This window comes from Anser brachyrhynchus (genome assembly GCF_964034855.1).
Source record: "Anser brachyrhynchus genome assembly, chromosome: Z".
Classification (NCBI taxonomy): domain Eukaryota; kingdom Metazoa; phylum Chordata; class Aves; order Anseriformes; family Anatidae; genus Anser; species Anser brachyrhynchus.
This window is the reverse complement of record NC_137697.1, coordinates 37,365,389-37,383,728: the sequence shown is the minus strand read 5'-3', so window position 1 is coordinate 37,383,728 and position 18,340 is coordinate 37,365,389. Positions and strand designations below refer to the sequence as shown.

The following is an 18,340-nucleotide window of genomic DNA, read 5'->3' as shown; positions in this document are numbered from 1 at the left end:
AGAAACAGCAATCTACACATCTCTTAATAGAAACAAATGTCTGTTTACAGACTGTCATGTAGATTAATAAATTTGGGAATTATTTACTGCTTTGGGACAAGTTAAACCACTTGTAACTGGGTATTTTAGCCTCTTTTTTTAAAGCTATTTTTATCAGGAAATAAATAAAGGCAGATAGATGTAAAGAAACATTCATAAATGGGCTTTGGTACTGGGGATTAAGAGCAGGAGAGGAAGAGGAAGGGGATTTTCAAACAGTTGAAGAATACTGAAGAGAGGAGGAACTGCTCTTCAGCTGATCAGAGGTCATAACTTGCAAAAAGCTAGTATGCAGGACATATGCTCTGTATATCTCCTCCCTGCAGAGAAAGGATGTTGCTGGAGTAAAGCTTTAACTAGAAATTCTAGGAGTAGTGCACTCAGCTATGAAGACTGTTTTAAAGCACTTTTCAAAAAGATTAGGAAAAGACTGAAACGTGTTCATGTTTGTTAGAACATATAAGTGTAGTATGTTGTGCTGAGAGTACTTAGTTTCTCTTCACAGATCATACTATGAGCAGGACTCATTGCAAAGTGAAGTACAACTGCTGCAACCACTCAATCTGGAAGTAGTTGTTGAACGAAATTTAGCTGCTGCATGGTATAATGAAGTTCCTGATATTGAAATATCTGGACGACTCAAGCCTATGAATGTAAGCAGTCATTTCTGAAAGCAACTGTTAAAATACCTATGGAAAATAGATTTATTTTTCCTGTCCATAAAAAACCATGCTCACTAGCTTATTATTTGATCTAAAGACACAAAGGTAGAATGGATTTTGTTGTTTCATACAGGAAAAGGGAAGTGAATACATTTTTCCTCTAATCTGGATTTCATCTGCAATACAGCAGATAGACTTTGTGCTATATATCACTGTTGCCATTTAGAAATAAGTATGCTTTTATAGCCTTGTTTTATGCATCTTTTGGTATCTTTGAAGGATGGAGTGGAAGAACTTGGGTTTTATTCGTCAGTTTATTAGTGACATGGCCAACTGCAGAACTCATACCTACAACAAGCTTCAGTTAGTGCACATTCTCATTTAAATTAAATGTCATAAAATTTAAAGCATGTCAGATGTACGAGGAAACCTTTTTGCCAAATTTTGAAATAAAAGTAGTAACCCTTGTTTTGAAGTACCCTTTGACTAAACACGCTTAACAATTTTAAGCAACTATAGGTCAAACTGTATGTGTATTTTCTAAAATTCAAATTCTAAATTGTAGCTTTGCAAAGAACGTTTGTGGAAAAAACAAAATGTGTGAACAACTTTTGATTTCTAGAATTTACTTTAAGGAATTGTGTAGATTTTGGAAAACTGTTTTACTTGTTTCTTTCGTCTCCTAACTAGTGATTCAAATTAGATGAACTTTGTTTATTTATTTATCTAAAAACTTAGATTTCAGCTACCAAAAGTGTAATGAATAGATACGGTCTAAGTTTAATAACAATCCTTTTTTTTTTTTTTAAAGCTAATTCTCAGTCAGGAAGACATTACAACAATATTGAGGACACTAAATGAAAATATATGTGGAAGCTCAGATGCATCACCACCTTTACCAGAACCAAAAGATACGACTAGCCATTGTAGTGATATCCACAGTACTTCACAGCAATCTGCAGGTAATGTATTCTATAATCAAATGTTGTCTAGCTTTTTAGGTATTACTTTCAACTTATTCTTTTTGTTGTAATTACGTTTATGAAAAGATGCCAGATTCATTTGTTTTTAACAGTATTCCTCTATTATCTTGACATCGTTTGTTGAAGCATACCCAGCATTAATGGTAATGACTAGGACCGACTAGGCTGCTGTAGTGGGTCTTACAGAATGATGTGTTTTACTGCTCTTCTGGCAGTAATGCAGTGAGCACATAAAAGGCTGTCACCTGGATTTGGTAACATCCTAACTTTAGAAAGTTGCTCTATTAGTCTTTTTCCTCTGTATGCTCGTTCTGTTGCTATTAGTATTTTAAAAGTTTGTCTTGTCGTAAGTATAGAATAGATCAAAATAGTGCAGTTGGAAGGGACCATCAGAGAACTTCTAGTCCAGCTGCCTGACATCTTCAGGACTAATCAAAAGTTAGTGTTGTAATGAGGTCACTGTCCAAATTCCTTCTGAACACTGACAAGCAACAGCCACCTCTCCAGGAAGCCTGTTTCAGTGTTTGACCACCCTCACAGTAAAGAAATTTTTCCTGATGTCCAGTCTGAACCTACCATGGGGTGGCTTAGTGCCATTCCTGCATGTCTTGTCATCAGTTACCAGGGGGCAGAGACTGGTACCTCCCTCTTTGCTTCTCAGAAAGTTTCAGAGAGCAGTAAGGTCAGCTCTCAGCCTCCTTTTCTCCGGACTAAACAGGCTAAGTGTCCTCAGCCTCTCCTCATAGGACATGACTTCCAGCCCCCTTACCAGCTTTATTGTCCTCCTCTGTAGGCTTTCAAGGACCTTAACGTACTTCTTATGTTGTGGAGACAAGAACTGCACACAATATTCAAGGTGCAGGCCTCACTAATGCTAAATATAGTGGGAGAATCACCTCTTTTAACCAGCTGGCTCTGCACCCCAAAATGCAGTTTTGCCCTCTTGGCTGCTGGGGCATACTGCTGGCTCATGTTGACTACTTCTGGCATTACTAAAAGTTATCCCTGCTGAGTAGGCATCATTAGTCATAAACTGCTCAGCACACACTCAAAAACAAAGTAGGAACTTGCATTCTGAGTAACATTCCTGCATGGAGTACTGTATACCATTAAAGGAAGCTGTACGCCTGTATCTTAAGTGGTCAAAACTGCATATAGAAGATACATGAACAGCATTTTACGTTCTCAAATGTATGTGATTTTTCTCAACCTGATTGGATTATAGTTTATTATAGTGATTTTTGAGGATATATATTATTTTCCTTATTTGCTGTCAAGTTATTTTATTTAATGTGTTTCTAATTTCTGAAAGGTGTAACAGTCGTGACATCAGCTGTAGTAGAATTGCATTCACCTGTAAAAATAAAAACAACACTAAAACTGGATTTCAGATTCGACTCCCTGACTTTGGTGCTGTATAGTCCAAACTCAAAACAGGTAGGTATAGTTTTGGTTTCAGGGAGAAAGAAATAATTTTGAGGTTGCCTAGAGTCCTGGAAATTATGCACAGGAATATTTCAGTTTATGAGCAGAGAGAATGATTTCTAGTACTAATAACAAACACAGTATAAATGATAAACAATTATTTTAACTAAATCACCCATCAGGAAAGACAATGAATGGCCAACGGTAACACATCATACATGGCAGCTTCTCTGATGTGATTTGACTTCAAATTTGCTGACTTGATTAAAATCTTGATTAAAATCTTTTAATCTTGATTAAAAGACTGTTTTGGGGTAAAAATACAGAGGAATGCAGGCCTTTTTTTAGTTATACATACTTGTGTGGATACACAAGTAAAGTTGTGGAGAGAGATTTAGAATACGTATCACAGCACGAATGCATTTTTAGTTTTATTGGTTTAAACTTCTAAAACTTGTCAGCAAATTTCTGACAAAAGGTATGTTAATATTTTGTTGTAAAAAAGTGTATTAGTTTAGACTTTGAAGACTGGCTAGACACAACATAGTGTCCCATACAGCCATATGGGAAAAAATTAATATCTCACATTTGGCATTTTTTGCATATACTGCATGTTGTTAAACTTAAAAACAGCAAAAACAATCAAAAACTACATATGACAGTTTATTTTAAACAGTCTCCCTTTTACTAATGCAGACTTGCTCTAATGATCTTGTAGAAAGGTAAAGCTTTCTTTTAACAGAACTTTCTCTGTATGTTGCTGATTTTTGTTGTCTTTTGAATTATCAGTGAGTTCATTTAGTATATTGCTATTAGAACTCTAACCAGTTACAATAAAGCTGTATATCACACCTGTGTGTAATCTCCATTTCCTGTAAGCAAACATACAAATATATTTTCATTCCATTTAAACAGGTTACAAATTTGGATCAGAGAGATGACCTGTTGAAGCTTGCAGAGTTTAAGTTAGTTTTAATGTCAGCTGCAGTCAAAATGTTATCAGATGGTTCAATGAATGCTTCAGTCAAGCTAGCAAACTGTACATTAGATGATAAAAGACAGTCAATCCAGAAGGCTACACCAAGGTCTGTGTTTTGACATAAATTACTGTTTTATTGGAGTTTGCCATAGAGTTGCAAATATTTCTGTTTTACTGTTCTTTTAAAAACAACTGTTTTTGATGTAGGTAGTTCTTATTGTACATGTTACAATTTCAGTGTTTGTGAGTAAGACTTGTGTTTCCTATTTGCCATTTGTTCCATATGTTTTTGTGACAGACCAATATAGATGCTATTGACAAACTTGAAGTAACTAAGTGCTAAAGGAAACTGCTTTTACTTTCATTTTACTGTTTTTTTAAATTTACTGCTTTAATAAACCAGTGGGTAGTAAGACTAAGATTTTCTTTTCAAAGAATAACAAACTTAGGTATGATACTTTGAAATGTAAACAAATAATTGTGATAGTCTATCTTGTTAAAATTATGAACATCTTTAGTTGCCAATATGCAGGAGTCATGTCAGTTTTGAAGTTTTATAGAATTTATGTTGATACTGATTTGTTATGTTTTAAAGCATTGGTTAAGCTTTAAGGTTTTTAGTATTACTTTTTAAGTACAGTTTTGTTAATGTATTGCATCTGGAGAGAATTGAGTATTTTTCAGTATTTGTGGCTCTTTTCTTATTGTCTCCTTAAATGCTGCCTTAATGGTTTTTCAGGATGGTGGAAATGAAGCATGGATTTGAAAAGAAAGTTATGGTGGATATAAGCTATAAGCAGGGGAGAGATGGCACTGTTCTTGACATGATTGTTCAAGAGATATACCTTTGTGCAAGCATGGAATTTCTACTTACTGTTGCAGATATATTCCTAAAGGCTAATGCAGAAAGTGCTGCTGCACAGAGAAATCTCAAGCAGTCATTACCTTTAAAAGAGCAAGGTACATGCTGGAAATACTTTTTTAAAAGAAAATAAATAAATATATTTAAATAAATATCTAGTTATATTCAGCATTATAATACTCTAAAAAATTATAATACTCTTTTCATGTTGTTTTGTGTGTATAGCACAGCTTCTTTTAAGCATTGATGTTTCTTTCTTTGCATCACCAAAATTGGTTTATGACCCTCAGTCTTCACTTCCAAATGATGCTCTGTCTTCTCAGAAATGCCTAAAAATTGATTTCTAAAATTAAATAAGTTGGAAAAGGAGAGTTACATCTGGCAATCCCTAGATTTGTTTGTCTACCACAATCATGATTTTTTGTTATGTCTGAAAGCAGTTAAAGCTTTAAAAGTTTTTTATCTCCAGTAAAGTCTAGAAACAGGTCCCCTGGCAGGGATCTACATGTTTCCTGATGCCAGTTTTGCTAGATCTTAGCACTAAATCTTTAAAATACTTCTAAATGTTATAAACAATCAAAAAAAATAGATGTAAATAATGACAGTTTAAGCTTTGAGCAATTAATCAAATCGAATTTGTTTTTGAAGCACCTGTGCAGCCTGTATCTACAATGGAAATGAACATTATTGTTAAAAATCCGGAGATTGTGTTTGTGGCTGATTTAACAAGAAGTGATGCTCCTGCATTGGTGGTTACAACACAGTGTGAAGTCTTCATTAAAAATAGCCCTGAAAGGTATAGCATGACAGCTGCTGTTAAAGAGATACAAATGAAAGCATGCCCATTTCTTCCAGAAAAAAGGAAAGGGAACGTTACTACGGTGAGTTTAATAACATCCAATTTGTTTTGAAAAGACACTGTATTACTTGTGCTACTAGAATGTAAGTTACTTCTGAAGCTTTCATCATTAGAATGTCTATTATGGACATATGAATAAAATGTTGTGTTTGCATTATATTGTTGCTTTTATTCTCTTCTGTGTATTAAGCCAAAAAGTCTCATCTTAATCTGTGGCGTTGAGGTTTGCTTTCAATGACAATGGAAAAATTAAGAGCCTGGAGGAGTAAAAATGTAATAATCTCTGATGTCCCATGTAAGCCAAATAAATGGTATTTTGTGAGAATACACTATTTCAGATACAGTGTAGTCAATTTGGAATTTCAGTCTGAAACTTTGTGTTAAATAGCTGTGTTAGTGAATAACAAAGGATCACAGACAGAATGGAAAGTATATATTATGAATTGTCTACAGTAAGCTATTCATAAATTTCTTCATGTTAAGGTCCATATACCATTGTATTAGTGCTTTGTGTGTATTTTGGCAGCAGAATCAGACTTGTTCGTCACTGGCCAGCTGACTCCTGAAGCTTCTTAAAGCTTTTCTGCATCTACAGCAGACTAAATGTCAGTTAACTCTAAAATGATATTTTATCAGAGAAAAACAGTATATCCAGCCACATATCTCTGTCCTCAAACTGCAGATAAATTTTGAAGAACTAGTCCTTTCAGCTCTTATTAATGCCCGCCTACTTTATGGAGCTATGTAGGCCAAAACAAAGCTGTAACTGCAAAGAATAGGGGCTTCCACTCTATCTCTTTATCAGATACATTCATGGAAGTCCATCCCTGGAGGCATTCAACGCCAGGCTGGTTGTGACTCTGGGCAGCCTGCTCTAGTGATTGGCAACCCTGTCCAGAGCCAGGGGGTTGAACCTAGATGATCTTTATGGTACTTTTCAACCTAGGCCATTCTATGATTCTATTATCTTACTCCTTGGGTAGACAGTCTTTGATTGCATTAATCTGTTAAAAATCTGTGGTTGAGAAAGTAATTTTTGCATTGATAGACACAGTACAGTGCAGAATCTCTTAATTTCCATTTCTGTAGATGGTGAATGTGGCACAAATGTCGCCATCTTTATAGAATGCAAGTAAAAGCATTCCGGCCCTGCTTTCATTTTTACAAAAACATCTCAAATCAGATGATCAGATGCCAGATTCTCGCATCTCAGACTGTAGAAACAGAAGATCTGTCTGACAGAATCTTTATGATGAAAGAAGAAGCGTTTTAGGACGTTAGTTTTGGTGCTCAAAATAGTATCTGCCCTCTTGGAATGATTCAGAAAGTTCTCAAGATTGAAAATTCTCAAGGGGTCAAATAAAACGTTCTCTGCAGGTAGCATTGTAATTAGCCCCTTTTGAAAAATACAGAGAAGAAATCTCTGAACCCAGCTTTTCCATAAACAATATAATTTCAGTCAGGTAAATTAATAAGAGATCCAGAGATTCAGATGACATTCCACTGAATTTAGTCAAGCAAGAAAATGTATGCTATGATGTTTTATGAAGGTTGTAAGATTTCTGAAGGCTCATATTCACATGAAGATTTTATGATGCCTAAACCTTGAGGACACTAGTAGTAGATGAACTTGTCGTCCAGGTGAATAGATTCCCCAGATCTCAGCAAGCTAGCTCCTGAATTTAGAGTGGTGCAAATGATGTTCTTTCCATACATTTCTCACATGTACATTGCTCTAAGGAAGAATATATTATTTTTCATTCTTTATTGTACCACCAAAAATGTATTATAAATAAATAAAATAGTGAATTTGAGCAGCAGTGGTTGAAATAATAACATAGACCAAAAATTGTTAGATCAAACTCACTGGGGAAAAGGATAGTAAAAGTGATTCAGAGTATATCTATGCCTCCAACATCTGATTTAGATGTGGACAGAGATGCTGGGAAAGATTACAAAATTAACATTGCTGGAAATTATTTTTAAAAAAACAACCTTATCTTCTCAGGTAAGGGACTCAAGAGTGAGTTTTGCTGTCAATACAGTTTCATTAGTAGCTGTACTATTTACATCAGCCTGCTTTGTTAAACGCGTAGGTTTTGGTTAACCTTGGTAAATGGGAGTATGTAATGTCTGTAAAATAAAGCTATAACTGAGTCACTGTGATTTAGTGATGTATTTATTCAGTATGTTTGCTTTGTTTTTAATGTCTGAAAAGTCTGGTCCTCCTCAAAAGTCACAAGCATGATGATGCACAGTATATTTGAAGATACCTGCAAATTTTACCTAAAGAATATAGTTTCTATAGTGTAGTACATTTTCCTGTAGTTGACATTTGATGCTCTGATGATTGAGAATAACTGAAATGGTGCTTCTGATGCTTTTTTTCTTTACGTTGGAGCACATATTATTGTTAAGGTTGCTCTTAATTTCGAAGAACGAATAATGATAACTTTTCAGTATTTTTGACGTATGGTATTTAAAATTATATGCTTTTTAGAATATTTTTTTTCTCAACGTGTTTTTACTCTTTTGTGTAGGTACTACAGCCTTGTGACTTCTTCTTTGAGATGAAACAATCGGGTACTAATCCACAGTCAGCTGATCTAACGATTAAATCTCTGACAGTAAAAGTAGGTAGATATTTTCATGGTTTTTAGTTCTCTACTCCTTCCTGCTCAGAAGGCTTTAAAGTTGCTTGTGGGATACGTTTCTTAAAAAAAAATAAATAAATAAAAATCAGGAATGACTGAAGTGGTGAATTGTTTCTGTTCTTCATCGGGTCACTTTGCTGTTTAGGATGTAAAAACAAAAAAAATAATAATAATAACTATTATGTCACAGTATTTTTGGATGTTGAGTACTATAAAATAGCCTGATGTACAGAATTAAGTTTTGAAGTATTCACATATGGTGTTGGATGATGTAGTTTCAAAAGCTCCTATCTGGAAGAAAGGCAGGGGTTGAAAATCTGAGCAGGTTAAAATGTAGTTTATGGAAAGAAATCCGTATTCACATGTGAGGAAAGAGTCCTGTAAGAGAACAGAAGAGTAAGAGAACAGAACTATTTTGTCGGTGTAACATAATTCGTTAAGATTTTGTGTCTGAAAGTAGCATATCTTTTCCTGTACTAGCTTCTCGTTTCCAATTATTCCAACTTCTTTTTTGTAGGTTTCACCAATAATCATAAATACAGTAATCACTATTACCTCCGCCCTTTATCGAACTGCAGAAACAACAGAAGAAGAGATCAGTCAAATTCCTCCAGACTTGTGGAATATGAAAGATGTAAAAAATCTAAAAATGTGGTTTCTTGAAGAGTCAAATGAAAATGAAAACACAAATCCAACCTCTGAACTGGTTCCCACAGGAGAGTCATTGAAAATGAGTGTAGAATCTGTTGTTCTAACACTTGAAGCTGGGGTTGGCCACCGAACTGTACCAATGCTCTTAGCCAAATCCTCATTTCTTGGAGAAGTCAAAAACTGGAGTACACTTATCAACCTACATTCTCAGCTTGAGCTAGAGGTGGGGAATCCTAGATGAGGAAGAAGAGTTCTCTTAAGATATTAAGCTCATTATGTTATTTAGAAAATAAAAAAAAAATAACCTGTATATTTGATGATTAAGCTCTTGATGATACATATTGTAGCAGCAGGACAGGAATAAGGTGTTAAGGTAGCTAAAGTGAAAATCTAATGCATTAAATATAAGGTACTAATCATAGTAATTGAGTTTATACAATCTGACATTTATCCACATTTAAAATCAATACAGCTTCCTAGAGGACTGTTGTGACAACATTAAGTTTTGGAGTAGCAGCTTGCTAAAACTCTTTGACAATGTTAAATTAAGATTGCTATATAAGATATTCATATGTCATTTCTATAAAGTATTATGCGATATCAGTTTCATACATAAATCTCCAAAAAATTTCCAATATTTGGAAATTAGTGATATAAAATTCATTGGTCATTGTAGGTAGATTTGTCCTTATTTTATAGTGGTTTAGACTTGTAGTGCCTACAGCATAAGCAAAAATTATAGTTTAAGTGGTAGACCTTATGCAACTTCATTTGGAAATGGGTCTTTCCAGTAGAGACTTACAAACCTCATTTATTTACTTAATTTATTTGCTTCGTCTCATGGTAGGAGTTGACTAAAAGTCCAATCTGACTGTCTTTTATATTCCAAAGTAATTAATATATTTGTAAATCAGAATTTTAAGTCTTAAAATCCGTAGAGCTTTTGTTGATTTAAGCTGTATGCAATTTCCTAACTGACATTTCCATTTCCCATAGGTACATTATTTTAATGAGATGTTCGGGGTGTGGGAACCATTACTTGAACCACTAGAAATTGAGAAGACTGATTTATTCAAACCCTGGATTCTAGAAATCAAGGTATATTTCCCAAAGCTGAACTCAAATCTTTTAATTCCTTTGGCAGGGGGGTCGGGGGTCGGGGGGGGGGGGCGCATAAAATTATATTGTATATACTCCACACCTTTTATTACTGATATTAAAAAAAAAATAACGATTTTGTTCCTTCTTCTTGGTTATTGATACTTTTTTTTTCCCCTGTTAGTGAATGAAACCAGGTCTTTGCACCAGTAAATATACAGACTCTCATATCTTTTAAATAATACTGTCTTTTAGGTGACAGGAAGGTTTGATTCCTATTGCACTAGATAATCATGACGGTTTTATGTAAGTCTCTAAAGTCAGGTCATATGTTATTGATAGATTCAGTGGCTTTGGAAAGATAGAAGAACACTCGTATTGTTCCATGGTAGTATCTGTACCGTACTGGAAGCACTAACACCCGTGGGAGTACTGCTCTTCTTATTTCAACTCCATTTTGAAAACAGTCTTGATTCTGGTTTCAAAGTAGTTAAGGAATTTTTTTAAGGAAAGGAGATGGTGTTTTGTGTTTTCCCCGCTCTCTCTTAACTCTCTTTTATTGCATTGTTTTCTGATTTGCGTAATTTTTCAATTTTTTTTTTCCTGAGAGCTTGTTCAGAATGGGAAAACTGTCCTCCTCCTACAACAGTTAGGATCAAACAGCTTTCTACAGCAGTGGCCTCAGAAATTAAGAAATTGCTTTTATGAATGTTCCTAAGAAGATAAGAGCCCTAATGCAGGAGGAAGGTATGAGGTAGTGAGTCAAGGCTCATATTTTTTTGCCTAGATTTGAAATGTAGCATTTGGAAATGCATCATTTCCAGAAACATTGAAGTCCTGAAAAATTTTTCATATAGATGTTTTTGTTTTTTTCTTTTTTCCTGTCAAATACAAAAAAACATACAAAGTGAGTACATGGTTTGGAAACGTAAACTATATTTGGAGTTAGTGTTTTAAGACTGAGAAATAAACTATGTATATAGTTTTTATATAGTGATATTAGATGTGTTAGGATGAATGTTTTCACACAGCATTAACTAGGTATGTTAGTGTATGGGTATGTTTATTTTTGAATAATGATAAATTTAGCTGCTATAATTGGAATTTCATTGACTTCTGAAATATATCTTTTGCTTGTTGCCATCTTCTTTCCCTCTTTTTGTTTTAAATTGAGAATAAAACCATGAGCAGAATAGGAAAATAGTATAGGGCATAGAAGTGGGAAGAGAAGAGGAGAAAAAAAAGTCATGAGATGAAACTTGCTTTACAGAAAGAATGATCAGATAAGAATTTAAAAAAAAATCTCCTTTCAGATGAAGAAGAAGCCTAAAAAAGCATTAGTTGAATCGGATGCAGAAGAAAACTACAAAGTTCCAGAACACAAAACAGTAATAAATGTTTCCTCAAAAGACCAGCTGAATATTACACTATCCAAATGTGGTTTACAAATGTTGAGTAACTTGGGCACGGTAAGAAAAATAACGAGTGTCAGATTTGTGTTAAATGTATTTTTGCACAGGTTTTGTTGAAGCCTTACTCAGTATATTTGTGTTTTGTATCTTTGCTTTCTAGGCATTTGCTGAAGCAGCAAGTCAAACTTCAGACATCTTCAAAAAAGACCGAGCACCATTTGTACTAATAAATTCTTTAGGACTTCCCATCACTGTCTCACCCAGTGATTCCTTTAGTGTCCTCAATGTCGAATTTGGAGCAAAAATATTTCATTTAATAGATGGAGAGAATTTAAATATGGAATATGTCAGAACTAAAAACGAGAGTGACCAGTTCACCGCAATGACCACTCTGAGTAGCAAAAGGTTTTACATTCAAATCAGTAAGTTCCAAAATTCATAAACCTCCTGTTTTTGCAGCATGGGGCATGATGCATCTTCTACTTGTCAGTAAATACTGGAGGACTGCACAACATGAAAGGAATGATTCTTCATATTCTAGATGCATCTCAGTGTTTGAAATCCTGCTTTGGTCTTTTTAGCTAAAAGTTGCCTGTATATTGCTTGTTAAATAAATTTCCTACTATGGTAACTTATTTAGATAACTAATATTTATTTCCTAGTTTTATTGCAATCAAATGCTTTTTGTTCGTATTCACAAGTTAATGCAGAATTAAGCTGCCAATTTTTTTTTTAACAATACTGAAGGCTGCATATATACATGTTGAGAGAAGTTACTCTTAAGAAAATAATGTTTTAATTTAAAGAACACAGTTAAAGCTGAAATAAAATTTAACAATTTTTAATGGTGTATGAGTTAACCGTGGAAGTTGGTTTGTCATAGCAATTGACGGTTTTTCAAAACTGATTTGGCAAACAAATCTTGACCATATGATTTATTAATAGTTGAATTATTTTTCTAATATTTATGTGCTGTACTTTTTTAATAAGCCATAATATTTTGTAAATATTTCTCTCTAGGTACCAATTTTATTTGCAGAGGCAAAAGATGGAGTGTACTTAGGTTATGTACATTCATAATTTATTCATTTATGCCTTTTCCTGGGGCGGGGTGGGGGGTGGGGGTGTAGAATCTTTCCTAGGTTGGACCTGGCACTTAGGGACATGGTTTAGTGGGTGGCATTGGTAGCAGAGGGATGGCTGGACCAGATGATCTTGAAGGTCTCTTCCAACCTTAATAATTCTATGAATCTATTTATTTGGTGACACTACAAGTTTGTCAGTGAGACTAAAAGTGGTGATTGTCCTTACTTGTTTGCTTTAAATTTTTGTGGAGATAACGTGGTACAGAAAATACTCTTGTGTACATTTTTGTATTTTAAATGTATCTTTATCCCCCTGTTGAGACTTTCATTTCTCACCTTGTATGTTCTAGGTCCACATAATCATTCCACTGTGGAGAAGATTCCGTTAACAAAAGTGGGTCGATGTATTTACAGAGTAAGGCATGAGGAATCAGGTGTTGAAAGGTCCATTGTCTGCCAAATTGATACTGTTGAAGGAAGCAAGATAATAACTATACGTTCTCCTATCCAGGTATATATCCAGTACATATCCAGTATCCCCTATATTATAATTAATTTTTTTGTTAAATTTTTAATGAATGTAAATGATCATAAATATATAGTCTATAAATAAATATTTTTACAGCTGTATTTTACAAACTGATCTGAACAATTAATATCAATCTGCTGCTGTGTATTTATTATAAGGAGATTTAGAAGAGATTTTCAAGAACAAAAAGCTTTTTCAAAATGATGAAGGGACATGGATGGAGTAGTATTAGAAATGGACCAGATGTTAGATCAGCATAATTCATCACTAATGTTTTCTAATACTTGCTCTAATCTTAGTCTAGTGAAATATTTGCTCTGTATGAAATTTTCGAACCTCTTAAATTTACCTTTGTTCCTCAAGGTTATCCTTCTGTTGGATTATTTCTTTTTCTTCATCCTATACCATTGACACTTGCATTTCAAATTTAATACCAAACTAACTGAAGAGTGAGCCCTTTCAGTACACCTTTAATAGTCTTTTTGATAGACATGTAATTTATTAGGCCAAGGCAAACAGAAGTGTATGGATGGTCCAAATAGTAGTATTCTATGATAGTGTCCATTGTTACATGGTTAATGATCAGATTTACTGTTTTTTTCCCTATGTTAAACTTCAGCTTTGATATCAACGTGGTAACTGGATTTTGGTCAGTGTCTAGGCTTTCTTGTGGTTGCACAAGATCCTGATGTAACTGCAAATGGGTCAAAAATAAAAGAGCATTTTTCTAGTATTTGTGTGCTCGTTACATAATGAGAGCTTGGATGTCTTAGTACAGGAAATATAGCACTTCAGAGGGGACAGGAAAGAATAACAAGTATATTCTATATATTCTATATATTCTATATAGGGTTGTGTGCTGAAATATCAGAACTGGGTAACTATGCAGCATTTATAAAAAGTTATTACGCTGAAGAAACTGCTCTGCTTGGAAACCTAATAGAATTTTAACATTAACTTTGAGTTATTAGTATACATTAATGACATGAAAGAACGATATTCTATATTTGTTTAATGCATGCTTTTAAGTCTATAAATGTCTATATAGGTTTTTAAGTCTATATTTTAAGTCTATAAATCTATATATGTCTATGTAAAATTTGTAGAGTATCTAGGCAATATTAGACATGTCCTCCAGAGAGACCTGATAAGGAAAACATTAAATAATTGAAAAATTTAAAAAGGGAGCAACTGATTATGACTAATTTCCCAGAGTTAATAATACAGTTAAATGAACACTGAAATAGAAAACTGATGTTTGCAAAGAATGAAAGAGCTAAATGTTCACCCAAATTCAATGTATGTTAATGGTTTAACTGTGAGTACAGTTTTGCTTCCCTTGTGTTTTCTTCCATATGAATTTTGACCCACAGACCTTTGTATCTGTTACATTTTTAAAAGAAAGTTCTTTGGAAAGTTATTAGACAGTTCAGATTTATTTGTCTTTGATTTTGCAGGGTATGTTTCTCCTTGAAAAGAATTTTACAGCTAATTTAGTAATTTCATAATTAAAATATAACATTAAACTGCACAACAAAATCATTTAAGGAGATTTGCTGGTATTAGAGACAGTTCTTTTGAAATACCTGACCTTGAATGGCAAATGGGTAAGACGAACAGTGAGAGAGTCCTCATTCTGTACTCTCTTAGGCTCAAAAAAGTTTATTTTACCATTTTTTCCTAATGTATCTTGCTGGATTTTTATTTTACATAGATAAGGAATCATTTTTCAATCCCGTTCAATATTTTTGAGGAGGGAAGATGTTTAGGGACTGCATCACCAGAAAATGAATTCAACATACCATTGTCCTCATACAGGTACTTTATTGGTTTTTTGTTTGTTTGTTTGTTTTGTTTTTGTCATGGAATATGTTTATACATTGCCAGTTATTGTATCCGTATAACTATACAAAAAAAAAAAAACAAAACTGTTTCCCATTCCTACCTAATACTGTAATATAGTATAATTATAATACTGTATATACTGTATATAATACTGTAATATAGTATAGTTATAGTATAATATTATACTGTGATTATACTATCATTGTTGGTTAGGATCTTCTCAGAGCATCTGTTCTCAGTTAAATTAAAATACCATTTAATTGAAATGGATTTTTTAGGCACTTTTGAAATCCATTTTACCAAACAAATTAGCTGAGCATTGACTGTCTCTAACAATTCAAGTCCAGGTGCTTCTGGGACACAGTCATGCTTATCAACACAGTACAGACATTTTTCTTAATGGAATGATGTCTAGTGATGTACTACAGCTGCTTTGTTTTTTTTTTTTAAAAAAAAAGTCTTTTGTTTTTAGTGATACTGAAATGTAAAGTTGAAACTAATACATTTAAGCACTTCATCACACATTACATCAGTGATACAGAAGAAGACATGCCAACCTTAGAAAGACTTGGCTTCCAGCACAGCTATGCTATTAGCACCTTCAAGATAACACCCAACTGAAACTGCAGTGAGTTCATAAGTACCATTTAGCTGAACTGTCACTAACTTTTAGGCAGATGTTTGCTTTGACTGTTTCTAGAAATGTAGAGGTTTTTTCCGTCTGTTTTCACGGAAACATGTCCCCCCCCCCTTTTTTTTTTTCTTTTCTTTTTCTTTTCTTTTTTTTTCTTTTCTTTTTTTTTAAGGCTGATAGGTAAGTACTGGCAAGTATTACAGTATGCAGGTTTCTTTGTGCTGAAGTTTGCAAAGCAACCATAACAGTTATAGAATGCTTCCGTGTTCTGCACAAGTCATTGGAAGCAATCCTTCTGTTTCAATTTTCTTTTTTTGTTAAATAAGCTACAGTCTACTGAACATGCTATTAAGTTCAACAGTATTTCTACCTATATATATTTTATTTAATAAGATTATTTCTTAATAAGGTTTAGCAACCTACTGATTAACTACATGGGTATATTGGTGAGTCTCCCTAGACAGTCACAAAATGTTCATTGACAAAAATCTTCAGTCAGGGAACAGCCTATTGGGCTAAAGCAGATGCCTTACAAAAGCCATTTCTATAAAAATAATCCATTAATTTAATGCATAACTTGCCCAGAAAGAAGGGCACATTTTGCAGATCTGTCTAAAGAGTGAATTGTTTATTCATACGTTTTTCATGGAAAACTGAGTATAACAGCTGTTTAAGGGATTTCAGCAGCCTTTCATAAGAATCCCCAACAGCCCCTTCTTTCTGAGTAAAGCATATGAAGGTATGGAACAAAAACCCACAGCCGGTACAAATCTAGGAATCTTTGGGATCTAAAATACTTTTAGCTACCCCACTTGAGCAAGACAAGGCAGCCAATGAATTACTGTCAGAAATCATCAATATTTTAAGTAATACTAGGGTTGTTAGTATTACTAACTTATTTTACTAAATTCTTGTGGCCAAGAGGGCTAATGATATCCTGGGGTACTTTCAGAAGAGTGTTGCCAGCAGGTCAAGGGAGGTGATCCTCCCCCTCTACTCAGCCCTGGTGAGGCCACAGCTGGAGTATTGTGTCCAGTTTGGGGCTCCCCGGTACAAGAGGGACATGGAGCTACTGGAGTAGAATAGTTCAGAGGAGGGCTGAACTTGAGATGATCAGAGGGCTGGAGCACCTGTTGTACGAGGACAGGCTGAGAGAGCTGGGCCTGTTTAGCCTGGAAAAGAGAAGACTGAGGGGACACCTCACCAGTGCTCATAAATATCTGGGGGGAGGATATCAAGAGGATGGAGCCAGTCTCTTTTCAGTTGTGCCCAGTGAGAGGACAAGAGGCAATGGGCACAAACTGAAGCACAGGATGTTCCAGCTGAATATGAGTGGGCACTTCTTTACTGTGAGGGTGACAGAGCATTGGCACAGGTTGCCCAAAGAACTGGTGGTTTCACCTTCTCTGGAGATACTCAAAACCCTCCTGGCTGCCATCCTGCGCAATGAGCTCTAGGTGATCCTGCTCAGCAGGGGGCTTGGACTAGGTGATCTTCAGAGGTTCCTTCCAACCTCAGCCATCCTGCGATTCTGTGATTGCATCCTACTTTATTGTAATTAAAATATTCAATCTCATACTGAGTTTCTTTTAAATGTTTTCATTTACAGATCCGCACTGAGTTTGCAACCCGTAGCCAATGAAAGTGGAGTGGATGCAGAATATGATTTGTGTGAAGGAATTACATTTGATGAAATTATGAAAAATGTTGACAGCTTATTACAAAGGAAATGCCAGTCTGTGAGGTCAACTAACCACTCCTTTGTCATCAATATTGTTATAGCAAAAGACACATTGACATCTACTTTATGTGCAGATGATCAATGGGATTTTCCGTATGTCGTTCATTTATGGCCTTCTGTTCTTCTCCGCAATCTTCTTCCATATCACATTACTTACTCTGTAGAGGTAATTCTTCAATTCTTCCATTTTTGTGGTGTTGCCCATCTGTGTCATAAAAGTTGATTAGCTGGTTGAACTATATTTGAAAATGGGTATTAAAAAGAAGTGGCTTCTGTTAGAGTTTTTCTGAAGCAGGGTTTACAGATCTTGGAAGGGTAAGTCTGTATCTACAAAAATGAAGCAGCACCAGAATGGGAAAAATGGTGGGTTTAATCATCAGTAATTACTCATATTTTAGATACATAGGTAAAGACAAATTTACACTGTATAAGCTTAATCCTATGGGAGAGTCACTTTCTGATTTCCACGTGCAGCTTGAGCCTAACTAAGCAGTGAAGTTTTTCCAATGGATTATGATCACCTCAAGCAACATAAATAGGTCAGCCTACATTAGCATTTTATGTGCTGTCACTAGCTGTCACTAACTTTTAGTAATAGCATGCTTTTAAGGAGTTCTCCCAGTGCTGCATTTTTGCCAGGTTTTGGCTTGAATTGCAGCCAAAGTGCAAGACAGTGCACTCTTTTTAGAAGAAATTAAACAATTAGGTGCCCTTTAACTGTTAGTGGGCCATCATTCCAAGACCAGACATGAGCCACTGTCAAGTAAAACACCTAAACCATGTAGTGTTGACACTGGTTCCTCAGTACTAAATGTTTCATTTTGAGGATATGTCCTGATTGTGTTCCACTACTTACTGATGTAGGTTTAGAATAATAGAGTA

At 34.6% G+C, this 18,340-nt stretch overlaps 1 protein-coding gene across 4 annotated transcripts in view; it reads left to right on the top strand.

Annotated features, from left to right (window-relative positions):
* Positions 1 to 18,340, top strand: part of VPS13A (vacuolar protein sorting 13 homolog A) — a 125,466-nt gene that overhangs the window by 53,436 nt on the left and 53,690 nt on the right. For all 4 annotated transcript variants that reach the window (XM_080574824.1, XM_080574823.1, XM_080574826.1 and 1 more), the window contains exons 34-47: positions 545 to 692; positions 1,513 to 1,663; positions 2,997 to 3,121; positions 4,025 to 4,194; positions 4,828 to 5,048; positions 5,599 to 5,831; positions 8,350 to 8,442; positions 8,981 to 9,337; positions 10,111 to 10,212; positions 11,526 to 11,681; positions 11,785 to 12,046; positions 13,060 to 13,220; positions 14,953 to 15,056; positions 17,327 to 17,624. In XM_080574824.1, coding sequence (XP_080430950.1) covers positions 545 to 692; positions 1,513 to 1,663; positions 2,997 to 3,121; positions 4,025 to 4,194; positions 4,828 to 5,048; positions 5,599 to 5,831; positions 8,350 to 8,442; positions 8,981 to 9,337; positions 10,111 to 10,212; positions 11,526 to 11,681; positions 11,785 to 12,046; positions 13,060 to 13,220; positions 14,953 to 15,056; positions 17,327 to 17,624 — 2,581 coding nt within the window. The remainder of the gene's footprint in view (positions 1 to 544; positions 693 to 1,512; positions 1,664 to 2,996; positions 3,122 to 4,024; positions 4,195 to 4,827; positions 5,049 to 5,598; positions 5,832 to 8,349; positions 8,443 to 8,980; positions 9,338 to 10,110; positions 10,213 to 11,525; positions 11,682 to 11,784; positions 12,047 to 13,059; positions 13,221 to 14,952; positions 15,057 to 17,326; positions 17,625 to 18,340) is intronic.